This window comes from Coregonus clupeaformis, chromosome 16 (assembly GCF_020615455.1).
Source record: "Coregonus clupeaformis isolate EN_2021a chromosome 16, ASM2061545v1, whole genome shotgun sequence".
NCBI lineage: Eukaryota > Metazoa > Chordata > Actinopteri > Salmoniformes > Salmonidae > Coregonus > Coregonus clupeaformis.
The window spans coordinates 41161908-41188775 of record NC_059207.1 but is presented as its reverse complement, the minus strand read 5'-3'; the positions used below and the strand labels follow the sequence as shown (position 1 = coordinate 41188775).

At 41.8% G+C, this 26868-nt stretch overlaps 1 protein-coding gene across 4 annotated transcripts; it reads right to left on the bottom strand.

Moving 5' to 3' along the window:
- Nucleotides 1-977: 977 nt before the first annotated feature.
- LOC121584713 (endophilin-B2-like) lies at nt 978-26721 on the bottom strand. 4 transcript variants are annotated; one of them, XM_041900766.2, is made up of 14 exons: nt 26503-26721; nt 25435-25576; nt 25169-25180; nt 23231-23359; nt 17503-17636; nt 17187-17279; nt 16800-16811; nt 10451-10513; nt 5690-5713; nt 5374-5463; nt 4579-4679; nt 4401-4415; nt 4080-4281; nt 978-2302 (listed from the first exon to the last, which is right to left on the bottom strand). In XM_041900766.2, the coding sequence occupies exons 1-14, from the start codon at nt 26563-26565 to the stop codon at nt 2195-2197; spliced, it is 1188 nt and encodes a 395-aa protein (XP_041756700.1). In that variant the 5' UTR covers nt 26566-26721; the 3' UTR covers nt 978-2194. The 4 variants fall into 4 exon arrangements, with proteins under 4 accessions (XP_041756700.1, XP_041756702.1, XP_041756701.1 ...); XM_041900768.2 differs by lacking the exon at nt 16800-16811 and having other exon boundaries at nt 26503-26720; XM_041900767.2 differs by lacking the exon at nt 25169-25180 and having other exon boundaries at nt 26503-26720.
- Nucleotides 26722-26868: the final 147 nt, after the last annotated feature.

The window sequence follows — 26868 nt, the reverse complement described above, 5'->3', positions numbered from 1 at the left end:
TAAACTCTAACTGTTTTAAAGTCATCATTGGGTGAAATCCCTGAGTGGTATCCTATCCTTCCTCTCCGGCAACTGGGTTAGGAAGAACGCCTGTATCTTTGTAGTGACTGGGTGTATTAATACACCTTCCAAAGAGTAATTAATAACTTCACCATGCTCAAAGGGATATTCAATGTCTGGTTTTTTTTTAATCTACCAATAGGTGCCCTTCTTTGTGAGGCATTGGAAAACCTTCCTGGTCTTTGTGGTTGAATCTGTGTTTGAAATTCACTGCTCGACTGAGGGACCTTACAGATAATTATGTGTGGTACAGAGATGAGATAGTCATTTAAAAATTATGTTAAACACTATTATTTCACAAAGAGTGAGTCCATGCAACTTATTATGTGGCTTGTTAAGCACATTTTTACTCCTTAACTTATTCAGGCTTGCTATAACAAATGGGTTTAATACTTATTGACAAGACATTTCAGCTTTTCATTTTTTATTAATTAGCAAAACATTTCTAAAAACTTTGACATTATGGGGTATTGTGTGTAGGCCAGTGACACAAAAGCTCAATTTAATCCCTTTTTAACACAACAAAATGTGGAAAAAATCAAGGGGTGTGAATACTTTCTGAAGGCAGTGTACGTACTGTATATTCATCGATTTTCTGGACAAATGACCTATAGTACTTATTTGAAATATAGTTTTAAGCTATTTTTCTTGAATTGTTTATTTGAAATGAAATCATTACATTAATGCCAAGCATGCCAGATTAAAATACTTTATACGCATGAACATGTTGATGCCGTACTCATAGAAAATATTGTAAAAAGGAGTGTGTTGTGTCATACAGTGAATTACCAGTATGAGTTACAGAATGTTGGACATAAAACAACATTTTTAGAAGAGAATGCTTACTTCCAATCTGACTGACTGCTACACCAGAATATTACACTAAGAACCTGAACTGACAAACCACACAAACTAGATTTTGTCCAAAGCATACTTTTTTATTTATTACTTCCTACGTATTTTCATTAACCCAGCATGGCTTGGGAACGGACAATAAATACATTGACAGTAAAGGCAGAAAAGGGTAAAAACAAGACATGGCAAAACAGAGTCACAGCAGCAGTGGTACAAACCTTGACAGAGTGTGTGCATGCACGCACGTGTATACTTAAGTTTGCTTTGGTACTAAAAGGTCTATGAGAAATAAATATACAGGCATTAAACTTCTGATTACAAGAAAGAAAAAGAGGCTTTGCAGTGAACAGAGTACAGTCTGACTAAGCACATGCAGCAGCCTGGGTCCTGTCTGAAGACACAGACTATCACAGAAAAGACACTTAACATCAGATCAAACAATTCAACAAAAAACATACAACAAAAGACAACTGAAGGAACAATGACATGTTAAACAGAACAGCAAAAGGGCAAACTAAAAAAGGGACACAAATGGGAATATAACTCACCACAGATCCTTAAATAATAAGTTACAGTCTTGCATGCCAAAATGTATGTTCTGTGTTAGATCTGGCTTGTCTTCTTCAAAAGAAGTGTCCAAGCAAACAGGCAAACTGGAGAGTGTGGACATTGCGGTGTGTCCAATACATTCTATGAATTTTAGCAGATGGACACAGCCTCTCTCCCATTATTTTAAGGCAGTTAGTAAACGACTAGGAGTGCTTCAAATCTTCACTGTACGAGTGTTTCAATTTCTGGTTAGTCACTAAGCAGGGCATACGGCCATGAAATGTTTCAGTGCCAGGTCGTGCTAGAGGTGTCCAGGAAAATGACAATATAGGAATGTGGACTAACAAGAGGTGCACAGGGTGTATGGAATGTTTTACATAAAAGTAATGGATTTGGGAAAGTTTTGTGCATAATTATGTCTAAAACAGGTGCAAGTGTGTGGGCAGGCTGTATGAAGCTTTTTCCACAGCTGTGAAAGGTCACCAAAAATAAATTTACAAAACCTGAATAATACAGGGCATTTCAGTACGGAAATATCTTACATTTCAGAATTTTCGGCCAAGTTGTCATGGTAACTATTCCTCCTTATTCAATGTTCTGCATTTGCCTTCATATTCATCAAGATGTCATGCGGTCGTGTGCGTACAGAATGTGGGTGTGTTTGGTTGGTTGAATTTGTCAACGTCAGCATGTTTGAAGGCATGTGAGTGCAATGTTGCGTGTAGCTTCTTTAGCTGAGCAGCTCCAGGTATGTGACAGGCACCTTCCCTTTCTGGTTCCCTCTCTCTCCCACCAGCCAGTCTGAGTCCATGCCTGGCACTGTGTAAACTGTGATTAGCTGGGAAAAGACAAAATAACATGCACAGAGTGTACAAAACATTAAGAACACCTTCCTAATATTGAGTTGCACCCCCCCATGTTGGGGTATGGACTCTATAAGGTGTCGAAAGCTTGAATGCTGAGCTGTAGTCAACGAACAGCATTCTAATTCGAAGAGCGTATAGAAGTCATTTAGCTCGGCTGGTAGGCTTGTATCACTGGGCAGCTCGCGGCTGGGCTTCCCTTTGTCGTCCATAATAGTTTGCAAGCCCTGCCGCATCCGACGAGCATCTGAGCCGGTGTAGCAGGATTCAATCTTAGTCCTGTATTGACGCTTTGCCTGTTTGATGGTTCGTCGGAGCGCATAGCGGGATTTCTTATAAGCGTCCGGGTTAGAGTCCCGCTCCTTGAAAGCGGCAGCTCTACCCTTTAGCTCAGTGCAGATTTTGCCTGTAATTCATGGCTTCTGGTTGGGGTATGTACGTACGGTCACTGTGGTGTGCACTTATTGATGAAGCCGGTGACTGATGTGGTGTACTCCTCAATGCCATCGGCTGAATCTCTGAACATATTCCAGTCTGTGTTAGCAAAACAGTCCTGTAGCTTAGCATCTGTGTCATCTGACCACTTCCATATTGAACAAGTCACTGGTACTTCCTGCTTTAGTTTTTTCTTGTAAACAGGAATCAGGAGGCAGGAGGATATAATTATGGTCAAATTTGCCAAATGGAGGGCGAGGGAGAGCTTTGTACGTGTCTCTGTGTGTGGAGTAAAGGTGGTCTAGAGTTTTTTTTCTCCTTTGGTTGCACGTGTGACATGCTGGTAGAAATTAGTTAAAACGAATTTAAGTTTTCCTGCATTAAAGTCCCCGGCCGCTAGGAGCGCCACCTCTGGATGAGCATTTTCTTGTTTGCTTATGGCCTTATACAGCTCGTTGAGTGAGGTCTTAGTGCCAGCATCGGTTTGTGGTGTTAAATAGACAGCTATGAAAAATATAGATGAAAACTCTCTGGTCTACAGCTTATCATGCGATACTCTACCTCAGACGAGCAAAATCTTGAGACTTCTTTAATATTACATTTTACGCACCAGCTGTTATTGACAAATAGACACAGACCACCACCCCTCGTCTTACCGGAGGCAGCTGTTCTGTCTTGCCGATGCATGGAAAACCCAGCCAACTGTATATTATCCATGTCATTGTTCAGCCACGACTCGGTGAAACATAAGATTTTACAGTTTTTAACGTCCCCTTGGTAGGATAGTCTCGAAAGGAGCTCATCCAGTTTGTTCTCCAATGACTGCATGTTGGCCAATAGGACGGATGGTAGAGGCGGGTTACCCACTTGCTGACGAATTCTCACAAGGCACCTGGATCTGCGTCCCCTGTATCGGCATCTCCTCTTCATGCAAATGACAGGGATTTGGGCCTGGTCCGGTATCAGCAGTAGATCCTTCGCGTCCGACTCGTTAAAGAAAAAATATTTGTCAAGTTCAGGGTGAGTAATCGCTGTTCTGATATCCAGAAGCTCTTTTCGGTCATAAGAGACGGTGGCAGAAACATTATGTACAAAAAAAGTTACAAACTATGCGTAAAACCACAAAATAGCACAATTAAAACGGCAGCCATCCCCTCCGGTGCCATTCTGTATATTCCATCTAGTCCTAGTTGTTTCAAGACTGTAGACTGTTTCCGGCCCACCATACCACGTATTCCAGCACTGCACGGATACACCTGATTCAACTAATCACGGGTGTGCAGGTAGAAAGGATTGTGTGTGTGTTTGTGTGCTCACCTCATCAGCCAGTAGGGACAGCTCACTGGTGTCGGCAGCATCGTAGTCGTACAGGACCTTGGCCTTGCGTGTGCCTGTGGCAGGAGCCTGCACCTCCTCGATCTTCAGCGTGTCTGTCTCCACATGGCTGGCAGGGTCCAGGGGAGAGGAGCCACCGGAGGCCATGGAGTGGCCTGGGTTACCAGTAAACACATTGGGAAACCTGCAGAGGTTTAGGGAGAGAAGACAGTCATAAGGAATACAGCAGACTTTACTACTGGTTAACAAAAGTATGTTGAGTAAAGGTGAGTTCAACTGTAATCGTCATCAAATGTTACTTACACATCTCCATTGGAACTGAAAGCATAAGAGATAACAGTGTAGATGGTCATTGATAAACAGCTTACATCCATTTGAATAGCAAACATTGCAGCAAATAAAAGCCAGATCTAGACAGCCCAGCTAAGTATGCTAGTATGTCCAATATAAAGATGTGCATCTACCCAGAGCCAGTACTCACCTGTCCAGCTCTTTCTGCAGGTCCTGCATGTGCAGGTGACACTGCTTGTAGTAGGCTGTCTGTGCCTCCACAAACTCATGCAGGCAGCGCAGGTGGTTCACCTACAGACAACATACCCAAAACACAGACAACACAGTTGTTCCTTGGTCCCCCGCAACATACCCTGTTACCACCATGTTAAAACAGTTTATACCATGGCATTGTTGAATACTCATTTCTGATTGGCTTGAAGGGCATTCTAGAGCATGCATTATTTCCCTATAACGCACGGTATATCAGTACGGTAGAATTCAATGTCTATAGTTCAGTCTTACATGTTCTATGTTTGAGCTGCTTTTGAAAGCAAAAGTCGAATTGAAAACATTATTGGCATTGTTGAATTCGATTTTCATAGTAACGAGCTAGGACTGATGGTTTGGTTAGCTAAACTACTAAGTCTGTTTGGTTACCAAGGCAACTACTGTAGCTATCTAGTAAACTTGCTACCTACTTCAGTGGATGTTGAACACATTTCTACCTGCAAATAATTGTTTTGTTGTGGCTGCAAATGTGTTAAATTATGGTATAAAGGGATGATCAACTCGGGGCTCTATGCATTCTCTGGAAAATAATGCAACTCCATGGAAGGTTAGTCCACTCCGTGCTAACACACCTTCCACGTAGTTCATTATTTTCCATAGAGCGCCTCATTGATTATCCCTACTTATTACCTGGTAAACAGTGCATATGCTGAAGAGAGTGGTCATGTGTAGTGGTCATGTTTGTCCACTCTACAGGTTTGACCTCATGACTCACGTGTGTACTGCTGATGCCCTCCAGCAGGAGCCGTGTGACCTCTGCCTGTCTGTCAAACTCTGTCTGTGCCACTCGAAGCTCATGTTCTGCCTACAGAACAACAACCAAAACAGACAGAAAGCAGTATCATGAAATATTACAGCCCCCATTTTCCATGATCAGCTGTTTTGTTTGTGTCTACCTGTGTGAACTCTGAAGGTGATAACTTGTGGAAAGATACAGACACTTTACCTAGAAACAAAGATCACCAGGAGTAAAGATATGACTTATTTATACAGTACGGGAGGAGGATGGTGTCCAAACATGTCATACTCACTTTGTCCACCTCCTCGCTCCAGAGCTGAAAAGCCGCAGGGCAACAAGAGAAGGGGAGAGAGACACACATTCTGATGACATCACAGGGGAGACACACACATTCTTAGATTGGATTGAGACTGACAGTAAAGAAACACACATTTTCAACCCAGGGGTGCGTTCAAAATACAGCATTTTCCAAATATTCTGGTCCTGCATTCAGAGTTAATTTTATCTGGATCATTTGAAGTACAACACCTTTGAAGATCTTTGCCCTACTTTTGGTCACTGTGCCTGGGAAATTAGACAGTTGTCTGTGATAAGTAAAGTACCACATAGATAATGGATTACTATATTACTATGCCGGAAGCAATCTGGTGATATGAAGAAATACCATATAATTTGTAAAGTGTTGAGAATATGTTCTTCGTATGTCTCATGGTGCGTCTTTTATACAACCCTGGTTGTCATGGGTGATAGCACAAAGACAGACATGGTTAACATTATAGTGACACAATAGTCTCTCTAGGACAGTGTCTCCCAATCCTGGTCCTGGGTAGGGCTGTGGCAGTCATGAAATTTCGACAGCCGGTGAATGTCAAGCAAATAACTGTCGGTCTCACGGTAATTGACCGTTAATTAACAAACACATTTAGCATCTCCTGGCTTCCACACATAGCCTACAAACCATTTAAAAAGTCTAATAAATCCATGTAATATAGCCTACACCTTCACAATAAATCCATTATTTATTTTAGACAGGTCTAAAGAAGAATGATATGAAAGAAAATGTAGTCTATTTCAGAAGAAAATAATACTCTGAGTTGTCCTTATGTTAGGTCCTGATGTGGCTACGCCAAATGGCTGTGGGCTACACTACAGTCGTGGTCAAAAGTTTTGAGAATGACACAAATATAAATTTTCACAAAGTCTGCTGCCTCAGTTTTTATGATGGCAATTTGCATATACTCCAGAATGTTATGAAGAGTGATCAGATGAATTGCAATTAATTGCAAAGTCCCTCTTTGCCATGAAAATGAACTTAATCTCAAAAAAACATTTCCACCTCATTTCAGCCCTGCCACAAAAGGACCAGCTGACATCATGTCAGTGATTCTCTCGTTAACACAGGTGAGAGTGTTGACGAGGACAAGGCTGGAGATCACTCTGTCATGCTGATTGAGTTAGAATAACAGACTGGAAGCTTTAAAAGGAGGGTGGTGCTTGAAATCATTGTTCTTCCTCTGTTAACCATGGTTACCTGCAAGGAAACACGTGCCGTCATCAAAAAAAAAAAAAAAAAGGGCTTCACAGGCAAGGATATTGCTGCTAGTAAGATTGCACCTAAATCAACCATTTATCAGATCATCAAGAACTTCAAGGAGAGAGGTTCAATTGTTGTGAAGAAGGCTTCAGGGCGCCCAAGAAAGTCCAGCAAGCGCCAGGACCGTCTCCTAAATAATAATAATAATAATAATAATATGCCATTTAGCAGACGCTTTTATCCAAAGCGACTTACAGTCATGCATGCATACATTTTTGTGTATGGGTGGTCCCGGGGATCGAACCCACTACCCTGGCGTTACAAGCGCCGTGCTCTACCAGCTGAGCTACAGAGGACCACTAAAGTTGATTCAGCTGCAGGATCTGGGCACCACCAGTGCAGAGCTTGCTCAGGAATGGCATCAGGCAGGTGTGAGTGCATCTGCACGCACAGTGAGGCGAAGACTTTTGGAGGATGGCCTGCTGTCAAGAAGGGCAGCGAGGAAGCCACTTCTCTCCAGGAAAAACATCAGGGACAGACTGATATTCTGCAAAAGGTAAAGGGATTGGACTGCTGAGGACTGGGGTAAAGTCATTTTCTCTGATGAATCCCCTTTCCGATTGTTTGGGGCATCCGGAAAAAAGCTTGTCCGGAGAAGAAGACAAGGTGAACGCTACCATCAGTCCTGTGTCATGCCAACAGTAAAGCATCCTGAGACCATTCGTGTGGGGTTGCTTCTCAGCCAAGGGAGTGGGCTCACTCACAATTTTGCCTAAGAACACAGCCATGAATAAAGAATGGTACCAACACATCCTTGAGAGCAACCTCTCCCAACCATCCAAGAACAGTTTGGTGACGAACAATACCTTTTCCAGCATGATGGAGCACCTTGCCATAAGGCAAAAGTGATAACTAAGTGGCTCGGGGAACAAAACATCAACATTTTGGTTCCATGGCCAGGACTCCCCAGACCTTAATCCCATTGAGAACTTGTGGTCAATCCTCAAGAGGCGGGTGGACAAACAAAAACCCACAAATTCTGACAAACTCCAAGCATTGATTATGCAAGAATGGGCTGCCATCAGTCAGGATGTGGCCCAGAAGTTAATTGACAGCATGCCAGGGCGGATTGCAGAGGTCTTGAAAAAGAAGGGTCAACACTGCAAATATTGACTCTTTGCATAAACTTAATGTAATTGTCAATAAAAGCCTTTGACACTTATGAAATGCTTGTAATTATACTTCAGTATACCATAGTAACATCTGACAAAAATATCTAAAAACACTGAAGCAGCAAACTTTGTGAAGACCAACATTTGTGTCATTCTCCAAACTTTTGACCACGACTGTAGTTCACTAGTTTGTGGCATTGTTTTATATTATTTTATAGTATGAAGAATACAATTGAACAAAGCTGAATAAAATATAAATATTTTCTCCAAACGATTTGAGGGAGTGCGCACATGCGGCTATTCTGTGTTGAGCGGTTAACAAAGAAATAGGTACTCCTATCTGCTTAATTTAGAGTTATTAATGTAACTTTAGTTGTTCTACATACGTTGGGCTATATGTTTTCATTTTTAATACATTGTAAGGCTGCATGATGAGACTCTAATGATGATTTGAAAAAAGTCGCTTGAAAAGGCATGAGCTCTGCTTTGTTTTCTCATTCACAATTTGACAAGCACTTGATAATGCCTCGAATTTCACGGCGGCATCCCCTTTGTGGCCGTAATGCAACCTAAAAAAATCCATGCCTTTTGCGGCCCGGAGTGCTGCGTTGTGCCCTTCTCCCTGAGTGTGCTGCGCAATCCGAAGCGCCTCTCACTCACATGGCTCTCGGTCACGTGATCGGGTCTTTGTCACAGGCTACAAGTGAAGGCAAACACATCGGGGACGCAACTGCGCGTGTCCTTATCCAATTCCGAGGTGCATATTGAAGATGATAGAAGAACTGTCCACATGTACTTTTCGTCAGCCAACAAGATGAGTAGGCCTTACGAACAGCAAAAGCACTAGCCTATGTCAATCTACTATCCCCCATAGTACATAAGTCAAACTTTTCTATTCTGTGCGAGAAATAAATATTACAAACATAGTCTGGGACAGTTGTGGGATGCGATAGATCCCAAATTAATACAACCACTAGCATCAAAAAACATTTTTTATGCAATGTGGCTGATGCAACAGATGAGAACATTTAGCTTAAAATGTTGATAAACTATTAGGCTATTTCTTCACATTATAAGCGCAGCAATGCGCACATGGTAGTAAGCTATAAGCGCAAATGTTCTATTAGCGGAAAACACCATTATCAAAAGTGACCGCAAATGCAATTATGCATGTTGTGCATTTATTATGAAGGTGCATTTTTATGGTGAAAATTATCTTCCCTCAAATTGAAACTCACGCGCTGCTTATATATGCCAGTTAGGCTCTACACCCCTTGTAAAGTGGATTAATGTGCTTAATTTTAAGAAGTTATTTGGCCACTTTAGTTGTGATACAAACCTTATTAAAACATATAGGCCTATGGGCTAGGCTAGCCGGCCGCGATCAGGAGACCCATGGGGCGGCGCACAATTGGCCCAGCGTCGTCCAGGGTAGGGGAGGGAATGGCCAGCAGGGATGTAGCTCAGTTGGTAGAGCATGGCGTTTGCAACGCCAGGGTTGTGGGTTCGATTCCCACGGGGGGCCAGTATGAAAAAATTATGTATGCACTAACTAACTGTAAGTCGCTCTGGATAAGAGCGTCTGCTAAATGACTAAAATGTAAAATGTAAGTAGCAAAAAAAAGTGACAGGCTAATATTGTCACCCATCAGACTATTCTTGATTTAATATTGTCTTTACATATACTAAATAATATATGTGTGACATTTGTTTTGATTTAGAATGGACCATTATCATGCACCTGTATCGCATAGCATATAGAAATGTTGCACAACATGAGCTCATGGGCTCTCATTAAATGTTTGATTCGATTTTTGAAAACATTTGCATTGATGTCAGAGTGATTAGAGGGACAATAGAATGCTGAGTACCAGGTAGTTAGCAAGTTTGGTAGTCTACTAATGACCAGCAGCAGCATCAGAGCTTGGAGAAGCCTAATTACCGTGACCACCGATGTGGCGGTAATACGGTCACCGCAACAGCCCTAGTCCTGTGGACCAAAACTCACAAAGGTTTTTTTGCCCAAGGACTAACACACCTGATTCAAATAATAAAGACTTGCTGATGAGTTGATTAGTTCAATCAAGTGTGTTACTGCTAGGGCAAAAACAATAATGTGCACCCCTTTGGTTTCCCAGGACCAGGATTGGGAAACACTGCTCTAGGACCTCTAGGGGGAGCTGCACGCTCACCAGTAGGCTGTAGTTTCGGACTGTCTGAACATGAAGCATATGTACACTGAGTGTATGGTGAGACTGCTTGAGGTTATGAGCACACTGAGGGTCAGTGACAGTAGGCTACATGTACAGTGTTAGTGTAGAGTGGACTGGCTGTTTAAGCTCCTTACCGCAGATGCACTGGCAGAGAGGACATAATTTCTTGGCCTGGTCTCCTGAAAATCAGGCACAGCCTACAGACACAGCAGAGCAGTTTACACATACAGTATGGTCTGCACCAAACCAAACAATACACAAAAGGACAAACAAATCAACAAACAAAACCAAAAATATAAGAGAGTCATGTGACAGGGAAGCACACATAGCAAAAACTATACCCTTTGTTATTTTCTTGCTGATATAACGAGACAAGTCTGTTCTATAAGCACTGGCCAATATGGGGAATCGAAGGCTGCAGGGCTCTACGCTGACCATTTTTACAAGGAGCATGTGTGCGCCTAAAAATGTAGGTGCACACAAAGAAATGTAGGAGCACAATGAAAAATATTTCAGATATTAAAGCTAAAATCATTAATTTTTCAAGGCACACTGGTGATCCAATATAAAAATTCCAGGTTGCACAGCTAAATATTTAGGCGCATATGCAAGTAAAATGGTCACACTGTAGAGCCCTGGAATGGTACAAATATCATTCTTCACCTGCATATCAGTGGAGGCTGCTGAGGAGAGAACTGTTCATAATAATGGCTGGAAGGGAGCGAATGAAATGGCACCAAACACATGGAAACCATTCCACTTATTCCGCTCCAGCCATTCCCACGAGCCCGTCCTCCCCAATTAATGTGCCATCAACCTCCTGTGCTGCATATCTACTGCCTGGAGAGTCCCAAGGCGTGTTAGACTAGAAGGATAATGACTATGCAGCATGTGTAAATAAACACAGCAGCATGTGAGATGATATGTGTACACAGCCTGTCATGTGTCATTGTCATAGCCCCTTAAGAAAGCCATCCTTCAACCATCATGTCTTTCTAACTCCAAACAAACCAGGTGCTGGATAAAAAAATAAAAGATATGTGCAGTAGCCTATAGAATGTGTAGCCTACAGTATAGCTGGGAAATAGTTCTGGTCGTCTGGTCACAGAGGCTAAGCTATCATATATGGAGTATGGAAGAAGGAACTGTGAATGTAATGTCTGGGACTGGGTGATAAGTTGGTTTGATCTTTTACGTACATTTTATGTAAATGTATGAGTCTGTGGAAAATAGTTTCCTCTTCAGAGGGCATTACATCTATCTAATCGAATACAGTAAATTACTCTCAATTGACTTCTTAATCATTAAGTAATGAAAGTACTTCTAAAAGACAAATGTTTTGCAGGAAATAAATAAGTACGCTAAACAAATACATTTTTCAAAATGTGCATGCCTTCATGTGGCAATCACCATGCATACAGGTTTCAAAGGTCTGATTTGATATTAGTCTACAATCAAAATAAAATGTATTTACGGAGTTTCCTCTGTATATCGGTTTATTTACTCATGCTATAAAGAAAACATATCTTATCAAATGTCTTATCAAATTAGATCTTTGACCTGAAGGAAAAACTCAGCCATAAATCTTAACATTTCAAATGCTCTCATTGAGAGTGGGAGCTGGGAATCTGAGGTGGAGGTAGACATTCACTGGACATGGTATAATTGGGCAAGCATGTTAGCAATCAGGACTTTTAACCCAAGTCATCTGTACTCACACGGGACAGGGCCGTTCCTCTCTAATGGGGGGATGATATTTGGTAATTGGATGCAGTTAGTCACGTTGCACCCATACACTGGTCCAATTTAAAAGACACTTCTGTTCCATTTTACAAATAATTTTGTGTACTACTCAGTTTTGTTGACTCTAGGGCAGTGGAATTCAAAGTCGGGGTAGCAAACCCATTGGGAACTGCAGTGGGCTCCCCAAAATTAAAACAAGCATGTATGTATGTACAGTATCAGTCAAAAGTTTGGACAGACCTACTCATTCCAGGGTTTTTCTTTATTTTTTACAATTTTCTACATTGTAGAATAATAGTGAAGACATCAAAACTATGAAATAACACAATTGGAATCATGTAGTAAGCAAAAAAAGTGTTAAATCAAACTATATATTATATTTGAGATTCTTCAAAGTAGCCACCCTTTGCTTTGATGACAGCTTTGCACACTCTTGGCATTCTCTCAACCAGCTTCATGAGGTAGTCACCTGGAACACATTTCAATTAACAGGTGTGCTTTGTTAAAAAAGTTAATTTGTGGAATTTCTTTCCTTCTTTATGCGTTTGAGACAATCAGTTGTGTTGTGACAAGGTAGGGGTGGTATACAGAAGTTCGCCCTTTTTGGTAAAAGACCAAGTCCATATTATGGCAAGAACTGCTCAAATAAGCAAAGAGAAACGACAGTCCATCATTACTTTAAGACATGAAGGTCAGTCAACATTTTAAGAACTTTGAACGTTTCTTCAAGTGCAGTCGCAAAAACCATCAAGCGCTATAATGAAACTGGCTCTCATGAGGACCGCCACAGGAAAGGAAGACCCAGAGTTACCTCTGCTGCAGAGGATAAGTTCATTAGCGTTACCAGACTCAGAAATCGGCAATTAACTGCACCTCAGATTGCAGCCTAAATAAATGCTTCAGAGTTCAAGCAACAGACACATCTCAACATCAACTGTTCAGAGGAGACTGCGTGAGTCAGGCCTTCATTGTCGAATTGCTGCAAAGAAACCACTACTAAAGGACACCGATAAGAAGAAGAGACTTGCTTGGGCCAAGAAACACGAGCAATGGACATTAGACCAGTGGAAATCTGTCCTTTGGTCTGATGAGTCCAAATTTGAGATTTTTGGTTCCAACCGCTGTGTTCACCTTTTTTGTGTTCACTGCTTCAAATAGCCATCCGTTGCCTTGACGACAGCTTTGCACACTCTTGGCATTCTCTCAACCAGCTTCACCTGGAATGCTTTTCCAACAGTCTTGAAGGACTTCCCACATATGCTGAGCACTTTTGGCTGCTTTTCCTTCACTCTGCCGTCCGACTCATCCCAACCATCTCAATTGGGTTGAGGTCGGGGGATTGTGGAGGCCAGGTCATCTGATGCAGCACTCCATCACTCTCCTTCTTGGTAAAATAGTCCTTACACAGCCTGGAGGTGTGTTGGGTCATTGTCCTGTTGAAAAACAAATGATAGTCCCACCAAGCCCAAACCAGATGGGATGGCGTATCGCTGCAGAATGCTGTGGTAGTCATGCTGGTTAAGCGTGCCTTGAATTCTAAATAAATCACAGACAGTGTCACCAGCAAAGCACCCCCACACCATAACACCTCCTCCTCCATGCTTTACGGTGGGAAATACACATGCGGCGATCATCCGTTCACCCACACCGCGTCTCACAAAGACACAGCGGTTTGAACCAGAAATCTCCAATTTGGACTCCAGACCAAAGGACAAATTTCCACCGGTCTAATGTCCATTGCTCGTGTTTCTTGGCCCAAGCAGGTCTCTTCTTCTTTTTGGTGTCCTTTAGTAGTGTTTTTTTTTGCAGCAATTCAACCATGAAGGCCTGATTAATACAGTCCCCTCTGAACAGTTGATGCTGAGATGTGTCTGTTACTTGAACTCTGTGAAGCATTTATTTGGGCTGCAATTTCTGAGGCTGGTAACTCTAATGAACTTATCCTCTGCAGCAGAGGTAACTCTGGGTCTTCCATTCCTGTGGAGGTCCTCATGAGAGCCAGTTTCATCATAGCGCTTGATGGTTTTTGCGACTGCACTTGAAGAAACGTTGACATTTTCCGGATTGACTGACCTTCATGTCTTAAAGTAATGATGGACTGTCGTTTCTCTTTGCTTATTTGAGCTGCTCTTGCCATAATATGGACTTGGTCTTTTACCAAATAGGGCTATCTTCTGTATACTCCTCCTACCTTCTCACAACACAACTGATTGGCTCAAACACATTAAGAAGGAAAGAAATTCCACAAATTAACTTTTAAGAAGGCACACCTATTAATTGAAATGCATTCCAGGTGACTACCTCATGAAGTTGGTTGAGAGAATGCCAAGACTGTGCAAAGCTGTCATCAACGCAAAGGGTGGCTATTTGAAGAATCTCAAATATAAAATATATTTTGATTTGTTTAACACTTTTTTGTTTACTACATGATTCCATATGTGTTATTTAATAGTTTTGATGTAGTTGCAATGTAGAAAATAGTAAAAATTAAGAAAAACCCTTGAATGAGTAGGTGTTCTAAAACTTTTGACCGGTAGTGTACATACATACAGTGGCTTGCGAAAGTATTCACCCCCCCTTGGCATTTTTCCTATTTTGTTGCCTTACAACCTGGAATTAAAATGGATTTTTTGGGGGGTTTGTATCATTTGATTTACACAACATGCCTACCACTTTGAAGATGCAAAATATTTTTTTATTGTGAAACAAACTAAGTATAAGACAAAAAAAACAGAAAACTTGAGCGTGCATAACTATTCACCCCCCGAAAGTCAATACTTCGTAGAGCCACCTTTTGCAGCAATTACAGCTGCAAGTCTCTTGGGGTATGTCTCTATAAACTGGGCACATCTAGCCACTGGGATTTTTGCCCTTTCTTCAAGGCAAAACTGCTCCAGCTCCTTCATGTTGGATGGGTTCCGCTGGTGTACAGCAATCTATAAGTCATTCCACAGATTCTCAATTGGATTGAGGTCTGGGCTTTGACTAGGCCATTCCAAGACATTTAAATGTTTCCCCTTAAACCACTTGAGTGTTGCTTTAGCAGTATGCTTAGAGTTATTGTCCTGATGGAAGATGAACCTCCGTCCTAGTCTCAAATCTCTGGAAGACTGAAACAGGTTTCCCTCAAGAATTTCCCTGTATTTAGCGCAATTCCATCATTCCTTCAATTCTGACCAGTTTCCCAGTCCCTGCCGATGAAAAACATGGGGATGGTGTTCTCGGGGTGATAAGAGGTGTTTGGTTTGCGTCATACATAGCGTTTTCCTTGATGACCAAAAAGCTCAATTTTAGTCTCATCTGACCAGAGTACCTTCTTCCATATGTTTGGGGAGTCTCCCACATGCCTTTTGGCAAACACCAAACTTGTTTGCTTATTTTTTTTCTTTAAGCAATGGCTTTTTTCTGGCCACTCTTCTGTAAAGCCCAGCTCTGTGGAGTGTACGGCTTAAAGTGGTCCTATGGACAGATACTCCAATCTCCGCTGTGGAGCTTTGCAGCTCCTTCAGGGTTATCTTTGGTGTCTTTGTTGCCTCTCTGATTAATGCCCTCCTTGCCTGGTCCGTGAGTTTTGGTGGGCGGCCCTCTCTTGGCAGGTTTGTTGTGGTGCCATATTCTTTCCATTTTTTTATAATGGATTTAATGGTGCTCTGTGGGATGTTGAAAGTTTCAGATATTTTTTTATAACCCAACCCTGATCTGTACTTCTCCACAACTTTGTCCCTGACCTGTTTGGAGAGTTCCTTGGTCTTCATGGTGCCGCTTGCTTAGTGGTGTTGCAGACTTGGGGGCCTTTCAGAACAGGTGTATATATACTGAGATCATGTGACAGATCATGTGACACTTAGATTGCACACAGGTGTACTTTATTCAACTAATTATGTGACTTCTGGAGGTAATTGGCTGCACCAGAGCTTATTTAGGGGCTTCATAGCAAAGGGGTGAATACATATGCACGCACCACTTTTCCGTTATTTTTTTTAGTTGAATTTTTTGAAACAAGTTATTTTTTTCATTCCACTTCACCAATTTGGACTATTTTGTGTATGTCCATTACCTGAAATCCAAATAAAAATCCATTTAAATTACAGGTTGTAATGCAACAAAATAGGAAAAACGCCAAGGGGGATGAATACTTTTGCAAGGCACTGTAAATACACAGTATATTGTTTTAGGAACAAAACATTTAGAGTACAGATTATTATATGGCACAATATACAAATGTTTTAGAGAAAAAATATTTTAAAAATAAATACAATTCTATTGAGTAAATGTATTTATTGGTTTCTTTTCATTTTGATAAGAGATGAAAATGTTATGAATTGATGTAAAAATCATACATTTATGATTTTAAGGTTGTGTCATTACATTTGAGGTGGGCTCCCCAGAAAATCTGGCGGAAGAAAATGGGGTCCCTGCTGAAAAAGTTTGAATACCACTGCTCTAGGGTCATATATGCTCCTGTAAGTCGCTCTGGATAAGAGCGTCTGCTAAATGACTAAAATGTAAATATATGGGTTTGCTCCAGTGTACCATGCCACAAGTTCATTTCATTCACTTTCAAGAGAACGTGAAAGTCTGTTCTCTCTCTCTCTCTTGGCTTCTCATTGAGCAATGCTTGGAAAACACATGCGTTCAACTGGATTTCAAAGTACCAATGAGAAAATGGGCAGAGCGTGTCAGAAAGAAAAAAGGGGGAAAAAATAACTAAAGTGGACAATATTTTACACTAATACTCACTTCTCCCTCACACTGTGAACATAATTAGAACAGAGAGAGATGTTAGTTAGCAGTAGCAGTTCACTCTGAACAGGAGCCTGGTTACATGATGCAGCTGAAGGGGAACAGGGAGAGGTGGAGGAGGGCGGAGGGTAGAGGGGGGGACGCCTGGTGACATGATGCAGGTGAAGAGGGACAGGGAGAGGTAGAGGGTAGAGGGGGATGCCTGGTTATATGACACAATTGAAGGGGAACAGGGAGAGGTGGAGGGGGGTAGAAGGAGGACACTTGTTTACATGATCCAGCTAAAGGGGAACAGGAAGAGGTGGAGGGGGGTAGAAGGTAGAGGGGGGACGCCTGGTTACATGATGCAGATTAAGGGGAACAGGGAGAGGAGGGTAGACTCACCGCGGCCTTGGACTCTGCTAATTTGGCTTTCTTCAGCCGTGCTTTACAGGAGTCCAGGTCCAGTCTGCGGTTCTCCAGGAGACGCCTCTCTTTCTGAGACAGGGAGGAGAAGTTCAGCAACTCTCTGCACGACATAACCCCACACATTCAGGCTACATTTAAGTTGGCTAGGCCCTAAAGCTCTGCTACATCCATATAGGAATAAGTAGAAAAGTTAACCCCAAGGTATTGATTAGCATTGTATTAAATCCTGGTCTACACACTGGTCTGCATGCAATCCCAAGATGTCCCTCTGAGGCCAGAAAGCCAGACTCACTGAGATGGTCCTCCAGTCTCCTTCCAGAAAGTTCCTGAGTGGGGTGAGGAAGCCGATAGCGGAGGTCTGTAGGAACTCCCTCTGTACACTGCCCAGTCTCCTCTCACAATCGCCTACTTTGATCAGGGTGCTACCTACAGCAGCACACACACAATATGTTAAATATAGGCCTAAGAGTGACTTATTAATTAGGAATGACTTATTACTCATCAGAGGAATGACTTACTACATCAGAATATTTACTTATTACTCATCAGAGGAATGACTTACTACATCAGAATATTTACTTATTACTTATCAGAGGAATTCAAATCAAATCAAATTTTATTGGCCACATGCGCCGAATACAACAGGTGCAGACATTACAGTGAAATGCTTACTTACAGCCCTTAATTACATTACTTATCAGAGGAATGACTTATTACTTATCAGAGAAATACAAACAGACAGACAAAGTCTAGACCAATAGCACATGGTAGTGCAATACAACATGAAGCAAACATTTAGGCTATTCCCATCCCAGAAATCTATGGCCCAAACACCCCTGCACCAACTGTCTATCAATGCCCTGATGAGCCTACCCCACAAAGACTGCTGTTTTGGAAGTAGTGTAGATTCAGAGCTCCATCTAGATAGCAACACCCACTGCATCAATAATGAATGCGCTGCAGCTGAGATAATGTGTGGGAGAACCTTGCCCAACTACCTTATACCCGCGAAGAGAGGGGGAGGGCCACACTGAGGGAACATGGCGACATTCTTGACATGACTTTTACCAAAACAACACAACTCAAAATTCCCCATTTTAACGTAGGGGTTTCCCCAGATGTAAAACAGACTAGATTACAGACCTCAAGGGAATACCTAATGAATAACACCACACAGCAATGATTATAGCATCAAACAGGCCTAGTACTAGCAGAATTTGAAGTATGCAAATATGTGTCAAACATGGACAGACCGCATTCTAATTCTGAGGAAATGTTTTTCTACGCATATTTACTGTCAGGAGCCACTATTACAACAGTTTCTAACCCAACACCCATCAACACAGAAGGCTGCATCACTAAAAGCCACCACTGAGAAACGGGACACTAACGGCCTGATTAAAGCAGCTGAGTGTCCATCTAGTTGCTATGGCAGGAGAGGAGAGAATGGGATTGATGTATGCCAATAAGGGGTTTCCACAGGGGTTTCCACGGCTCCACGCAGATGTCTGTTTGTGACATTTATGCCTCGCTACAGAACAAAATACAGGACTGAATTCCCTGTGTACAAATGAATTCATTAGAAAATGAATTATTTAAAAATCACTAAAACATGCCTGTTTCTCTCATGAGGATGGAATTACAGAGTATAAAAGTATCTTGCTTAGTATAGGCTACTGTATTTGTGATTTTTCCATCTTGGAAAAAAGCCAAAGTGGACTTATTGGCATGAGCTTGCCATTCTAAATTAGCTGAATTAATTTATAAAACAAATTCTAGCTAAACAGGAGGTCTGCAGAGCCCTAAATAAAGCTGTACATGACCCATCACTCAGGTCTCTGTGACTGAGTTACATGTCTCCAACTGAAGGGGAAAAGCTCCACAGACAGACAGCCTAATAAACTAATTTCTGCATAAACTTTTTGCATTAAGGTTGTGGTTGCAGAGCCAAGCCTGCAACTCTGAACAACATTAACAGAGAGAGACAGAGCACTATTGATCCTCAGGATTGCCAGTGAAGGAGATTTATTGGCCTGACAGACATGAGACAGCCTGGAGGTCAGGGGAGTGAAGGGGCGGAAGGAGATTAATTCACTAACGCTCACAACATCCCTCATCACCAATCTCACCACTCACTCACTTTAGGGTGAAATCATCAGTATAAGCAAAGGCTTTGGGAAAAGTGACACTACAAACTATTGGAAAAAGAGCATACAGTCAAGATCAATATCAAGCATCAACTATGGTGATGTTTTCTCACAGGGATATACAGTACCTTCAAGAAGTATTAATTCCCCTTGGTTTATTCCACATTTTGTTGTGTTACAGCCTGAATTCTAAATGGATTAAATTGATTTTTTCTCACCCATCTACACACAATACCCTGTAAGAGCTTTCCACACCTGGATTGTGCAAAAAATTTGCCCATTATTCTTAGCAAAATTCTTCAATTTCTGTCAAATTGGTTGTTGGTCATTGCTAGAAAACCATTTTCAGGTCTTGCCATAGGTTTTCAAGTAGATTTAAGTCAAAACTGTAACATTCACTCTTCTTGGTAAGCAACTTCAGTGTAGATTTGGCCTTGTGTTTTAGGTTATTGTCCTGCTGAAAGGTGAATTAGGTGTCTAGTGAAAAGCAGACTGAACCTGGTTTTCCTCTTGGATTTTGCCTGTGCTTAGCTCCATTTAGTTTCTTTTTTATCCTGAAAAACTCCCCAGTCCTTAACGATTACAAGTATACCCATAACATGATGCAGCCACCCTGCTTGAAAATATGGAGAATGGTACTGAGTAATGTGTTGTATTTCACCACTGAGTTAGGACGTGTAATTAATAACTTCACCATGCTCAAAGGGATATTCAAAGTCTACCAATAGGTGCCCTTCTTTGCGAAGCATTGGAAAATCTCCCTGGTCTTTGTGGTTGAATCTGTGTTTGAAATTCACTGCTCGACTGAGGAACCTTCCAGATAATTATATGTTTGGGGTGCAGAGATGAGATAGTCATTCAAAAATCATGTTAAACACTATTCTTGCACACAGAGTGAGTCCATGCAACGTATTATGTGACTTGTTAAGCACATCCAGCTCAGTCTTCTCTACCTGTCCAAACTTTTCCCCTATGGACTTTGGCAAAAGAAACACAGTAACATCACCCTTCAGTTCTCTGTTAACAAGGCCTATTGCAGTGACTCAACATCAAGTGACCTTCCACTGTTTCTGTGTATCATTGTACCTTTACATGGTGCCCTTGGAGCTGCCCTATGCCATGCCACTAGAAGCTGCATCATTATCACTGTTTTGGGGGAATTACTTCATGCCATGGTCTCTTAAACCATGCAACTAAATACCAAGCCCTCATAGGCCATGAAACAATACACCTGCTAGTTGTCTAATGTTTCACCAGTCTTTTCCCATTCCAAATATCCTCTGCCAATGGGTTCAGATACAAAGAGAAACTAAACTGAATGGAATTTCTATGGGCTGAGCAGACATTCATTGCTTATGTGCAACATAGTCATTAGGAAATCAATCTGACTGTCATTCCCTGGGGACATTTTCACAATAATGAAAGATATCTCTTGCATTGGTATTTTTGGGGGGTGGGTGCAAGAAAGGTCACGTCTGACCCCATAGATACACTGACTGTACCTGAAACCGAAAGGCAAAGAGCTCTGCGAAAATATAGCTAGATAGCTAACGTTAGCTAGCGAAAACATAGCTAGCTAGCTAGCTATAGCATCAAGCTAGCAGTGCCAGTGGCTCCACCAGACGTCACAGAAACCTTCCTCTAATATCTAACATTAGTCGGGCTTTGCACAAGACAGGAAAGCTACCTAGCAGTATGACGGCTACTGCAGAGAAGGGCGGATATTTAACGTCAGCTGAACCAGTACTTTGTGTAGGATATACAGTGGGGAGAACAAGTATTTGATACACTGCCGATTTTGCAGGTTTTCCTACTTACAAAGCATGTAGAGGTCTGTAATTTTTATCATAGGTACACTTCAACTGTGAGAGACGGAATCTAAAACAAAAATCCAGAAAATCACATTGTATGATTTTTAAGTAATTAATTTCATTTTATTGCATGACATAAGTATTTGATCACCAACCAACCAGTAAGAATTCCGGCTCTCACAGACCTGTTAGTTTTTCTTTAAGAAGCCCTCCTGTTCTCCACTCATTACCTGTATTAACTGCACCTGTTTGAACTCGTTACCTGTATAAAAGACACCTGTCCACACACTCAATCAAACAGACTCCAACCTCTCCACAATGGCCAAGACCAGAGAGCTGTGTAAGGACATCAGGGATAAAATTGTAGACCTGCACAAGGCTGGGATGGGCTACAGGACAATAGGCAAGCAGCTTGGTGAGAAGGCCACAACTGTTGGCGCAATTATTAGAAAATAGAAGAAGTTCAAGATGACGGTCAATCACCCTCGGTCTGGGGCTCCATGCGCAAGATCTCACCTCATGGGGCATCAATGATCATGAGGAAGGTGAGGGATCAGCCCAGAACTACACGGCAGGACCTGGTCAATGACCTGAAGAGAGCTGGGACCACAGTCTCAAAGAAAACCATTAGTAACACACTATGCCGTCATGGATTAAAATCCTGCAGCGCACGCAAGGTCCCCCTGCTCAAGCCAGCGCATGTCCAGGCCCGTCTGAAGTTTGCCAATGACCATCTGGATGATCCAGAGGAGGAATGGGAGAAGGTCATGTGGTCTGATGAGACAAAAATAGAGCTTTTTGGTCTAAACACCACTCGCCGTGTTTGGAGGAAGAAGAAGGATGAGTACAACCCCAAGAACACCATCCCAACCGTGAAGCATGGAGGTGGAAACATCATTCTTTGGGGATGCTTTTCTGCAAAGGGGACAGGACGACTGCACCGTATTGAGGGGAGGATGGATGGGGCCATGTATCGCGAGATCTTGGCCAACAACCTCCTTCCCTCAGTAAGAGCATTGAAGATGGGTCGTGGCTGGGTCTTCCAGCATGACAACGACTCGAAACACACAGCCAGGGCAACTAAGGAGTGGCTCCGTAAGAAGCATCTCAAGGTCCTGGAGTGGCCTAGCCAGACTCCAGACCTGAACCAAATAGAAAATCTTTGGAGGGAGCTGAAAGTCCGTATTGCCCAGCGACAGCCCCGAAACCTGAAGGATCTGGAGAAGGTCTGTATGGAGGAGTGGGCCAAAATCCATGCTGCAGTGTGTGCAAACCTGGTCAAGACCTACAGAAAACATATGATCTCTGTAATTGCAAACAAAGGTTTCTGTACCAAATATTAAGTTCTGCTTTTCTGATGTATCAAATACTTATGTCATGCAATAAAATGCAAATTCATTACTTAAAAATCATACAATGTGATTTTCTGGATTTTTTGAAGTGTACCTATGATAAAAATGACAGACCTCTACATGCTTTGTAAGTACGAAAACCTGCAAAATCGGCAGTGTATCAAATACTTGTTCTCCCCACTGTATAGGGTATGCAACTTATTAAGCACATTTTTACTCCTGAACTTATTTAGGCTTGCCATAACAAAGGGGTTGAATACTTATTGAGTCAAGTCATTTGAGCTTTTCATTTTTTATTAATTTGTAAAACTTTTACTAAACATCATTCCACTTTGACATTATGTGGTATTGTGTGTATGCCAGTGACAAAACATCTAAATTGTATCCATTTTAAATTCAGGCTGTAACAACAAAATGTGGAAAAAGTAAAGGGGTGTGAATACTTTCTGAACGCACTGTACCACAAATGGTTCGAGCCATTCTTAGGGATTGCATAAGGGAGAGAGCACAGAGTGGAGATGTATTGAGTAAGATCATAAGGCGAAATGCATTTTCCAGAAAATCTAATTATTGGATTCGACTGGGGCCCAAGTCGAATTTCCTCTCTCAAAAATGTTATTATCACTTGCTAATCCTATTTTTAAAAAAAAACTGTTTTAGACCACCTGGAAAGTCAGTGTAGGACTACACAAAGCTTGAGTCACACTCACCATATGGAGTACCAGGTCCAAAATCTTTTGCTGCATCCTGCATGTAATGACCCAGCAGTTCTTCATTATTTGGTCTGGAGGGAACCGTTCTGTCAAGCTTCTCATACAGGAACTCCTCAATCCTGGAACCTGCAGATAGAACGAGGGGGCCTGCTTCAAGAGAGTACTGGCCAAAAATAGCTATCACAGAAGGACACTATGAAACCTAGTCTGAAAATGGAAATTGGTGGGAGAGGAGAACGCCAAAGCAAAGTAAGCTAATGCCCAGTATGAGAATGTACAGTATTGTAATTCAACATGGTGGGAATAAGGTGTTGAATGAAGTCGTCATGGAAATACATTATTATTATTCACTCAGATAATGAATAGAACTAGCCTTAGTAGTAGGGCTGACCCCATTTAGTCAACTGGTCGATTGTTTGGTCGATACGAGTTGTCAATTTATTCATTGTCTTTTGTTTGGAGCGCTCCTGTCAATCTTGAGTAAGGACACGCACCCGATTACGCATATAGAAGTAGGACTAGTCTACCTGGCCTGCGCTCAAACGTAGGCCTGCCTAGAAGTGTGCCCATTTGGGGATCTGACACTATTTCTGATTGTCTTAACTCACCATCGCCGTGGAACTTCTCAAAGTAATTTTTTCTTCGCCTCAAACAGCAAGTAAACAATGTCTGTTTTTACATCCATTGAGAATGACAACAGTTCCTCAACGTAGCCTATTTGAAAAATATTTTCAGCTCTCTCCATTTCGATTACATTTTAGTCATTTAGCAGACGCTCTTATCCAGAGCGACTTACAGTTAGTGAGTGCATACATTTTTCATACTGGCCCCCCCATGGGAATCGAACCCACAACCCTGGCGTTGCAAGTGCCATGCTCTACCAACTGAGCTACAGGTGGCTACATCTGTCACATGATTACCACTCAGCATGAAAGGGGGAAAAATGTCATGCTCTGATCAAGTTAATACAATAGTTGATACAATGTTTCAAGTTCCTTGCAGACAGGCCATGCGTAGCCAATGTGATTTATAGGATATTTATTTTCATCAGGATATTTTCTACCTGCAGGCTGCAATGTTTATATTTGTTGGCTTTATGTAGGCTATTTTTACATATTGGCAATATAAGTTACTTTTAGATTTGTATCATTTTCATTTAGAATTTTAATTAACCACATGACATTGATTTTGAGATATGAAGACTTTATTATAAATGAAATTAAACTGTTCCACAAAAATGTGCATATTAAAATCATAACTGGCACGCAGATCGGTAGGATAACATGGCACTCCAAATGGAAAAGGTTTGCCAACCGCTGGTGTAGCCTATTACCGGCAACTTCATGAGCTTAATGGCAGAATCTGCTAAGGCCAGCAGCCGCGGAAGGAGGGGGTTTGGGAACAGGTTTTTTCTTCTGGGCTTAACAGGTTTGATCTCTGGCTCCCTCTTTAATTTGTGTCTTATTTTTTAATCTCAGTGCTTAAAGCATCAGACAAGCTCATTAGTCTACATATAGTTGATTTTATTCTAACATTGGGTGTGTCTATATATGGAAAAATACTTGTTTTAAAATTTCGACCAATCGATTGGTTGAAAGAACAGATGACTCTCGGTCGACCAAGATTATTATTATTTTTGTCGGGGACAGCCCTACTTAGTAGAGAGACTAACATGGGAATTAATAGCTGCATGTTACCCACAAGCCTGCAGTGTTGAGTCAGTGTCTGGTGTGGCTAACGGACACAGCTGTTGAGCTGCTCACTGATAAGTACTACTTGTGACAGATGATAGGCTAATCAACAGGTTTTCACACAGACTGGTGCTTGAAAGCCCCCAATACTGCATAGAGCATCGTAACACTTGTCTGTTGCACTACAGACCACACGGATGAAAAGATTCCACGACAGAGCACTATAGGAGGTAGGGATACTCACCAGTGTGGTCAACTGTAGCATGGAGAATCAGAAAGTCACAGGTTAGCGCTACCTGCTCTCCATCACCATGTAACCTAACCACCATGTTTCACATAAAAAAAACTGGTCTGAAATTGTTGAAATGGTTTTCAATTGATGTGTTTTTGGTTCATCTATCCTGTGTGTGTATGTGCTTGTGTGTTTGCATTAAGCAGGGAGTAGGGATGGGTGGTGGGAGTTGTGGAGGACTCTGTCCTGATCAGTTCAGTTTGTATGCTGGGCCTTACTGGGGTTGGGCTGCAACAGAACCTCTGTCTGCCTGAAGATTTTCTCTGTCCAGTTTTTAGTGGAATCAGCACGGCTGAGCAGATTCTCAAAGTGGGCATCCAGCTCAGTCTTCTCTACCTGTCCAAACTTTTCCCCTGTGAACTTTGGCAAAAGAAACACAATAACAGCATCACCCTTCAGTTCTCTGTAAACAAGGCCTATTGCAGAGACTCAACATCAAGTGACTTTCCACTGTTTCTGTGTATCATTGTACTTTCACATGGTGTCCATGGAACTGCCCTATGCCATGCCACTAGAAGCTGCATCATTATCACTGGTTTTGGGGATGCACTTCATGTCATGGTCTCCTCATAGGCTACTGGAAACCATGCAACTAAATGCCAAGTCCTCATAGGCCATGAAACAATACACCTGCTAGTTTCCCCGTCTAATGTTTCACCAGTCTTTTCCCATTCCCAGTATCCTCTGCCAATGGTTCAAATACAAAGAGAAACTAAACTGAATGCAATTTCTATGGGCTGAGCACAGACATTCATTGCTTATGTGCAACAGTCATTAGGAAATCAGTCTGACTGTCATTCCCTGGGGACATTTTCATCATGACTTGTTACACACTGTCACAAGAATGAAATATATCTCTTGCGTAGGCATTTTTGGAGGGTCGTGGCACGAAAGGTCACGTCTGACCCCATAGATACACTGACTGTACCTGAAACCGAAAAGCAAAGAGTTCTTCGAAAACATGGCTAAATAGCTAACGTTAGTTAGCGGAAACATAGCTACCTAGCTATAGTATCAAGCTAGCAGTGCTAGTGGCTATAGCAGACGGCACAGAAACCTTCCTCTAATATCTAGCTTAAGGACTGGCAAATATGCTAAATCATATGTAATAATGCTTCCAGTTTTTACTGAAGCCAGACGCTAGCTAACGTCAGCTAGCTAGTTAGCGAACATTAGCTAGCTAGCGAGCTACAGTAGCATTTAGGTAGCTAGCTACAGTAACTTTAGCATTTAGTCAATTTATTGGAGACACGAAATACATTCAATTTAAAAACATAGTTAGGTACCTGTATAGCTCGAGTGAAAAAAATTCCTGCATCCGAAGCTAATTTCTTCACGTTGAAATCCATGTCAGTAGTATCTGGCTAAACCAATGGCTAGCTAGCTATATATATGATGAACACACTCTGAGTCCACCGCATCAACCTAGCCACTGTATGTCCAGGCAGGGACATACGTTGGCCAGTCAGTGACAGCGCTAGCTCGGATCTGTCACTGCCAAGCAATGTGACCCTGGTATCGACACATCATCCTGGAATCATTACTTCAATAAATTATTGTCTACCCATATTACAATTTATGCAGTGTATGGTTTATTATGCAGTGACATGTTTTTAATGATTGATTCTGTATTCACGACTTATTCCAAGAAA

What these genes read in the sequence shown, in the direction of transcription:
- LOC121584713 (XM_041900766.2), bottom strand. Translation starts at nt 26,565, where the DNA reads ATGGATTTCAACGTGAAGAAATTAGCTTCGGATGCAGGAATTTTTTTC. An exon ending in GAGACTGGAGGACCATCTCA is followed by an intron (nt 17,280 to 17,502) that starts GTGAGTCTGGCT and finishes TCCCTGTCTCAG; the next exon opens with AAAGAGAGGCGTCTCCTGGA. An exon ending in GGAGCGAGGAGGTGGACAAA is followed by an intron (nt 5,464 to 5,689) that starts GTGAGTATGACA and finishes GTTGTTCTGTAG; the next exon opens with GCAGAACATGAGCTTCGAGT.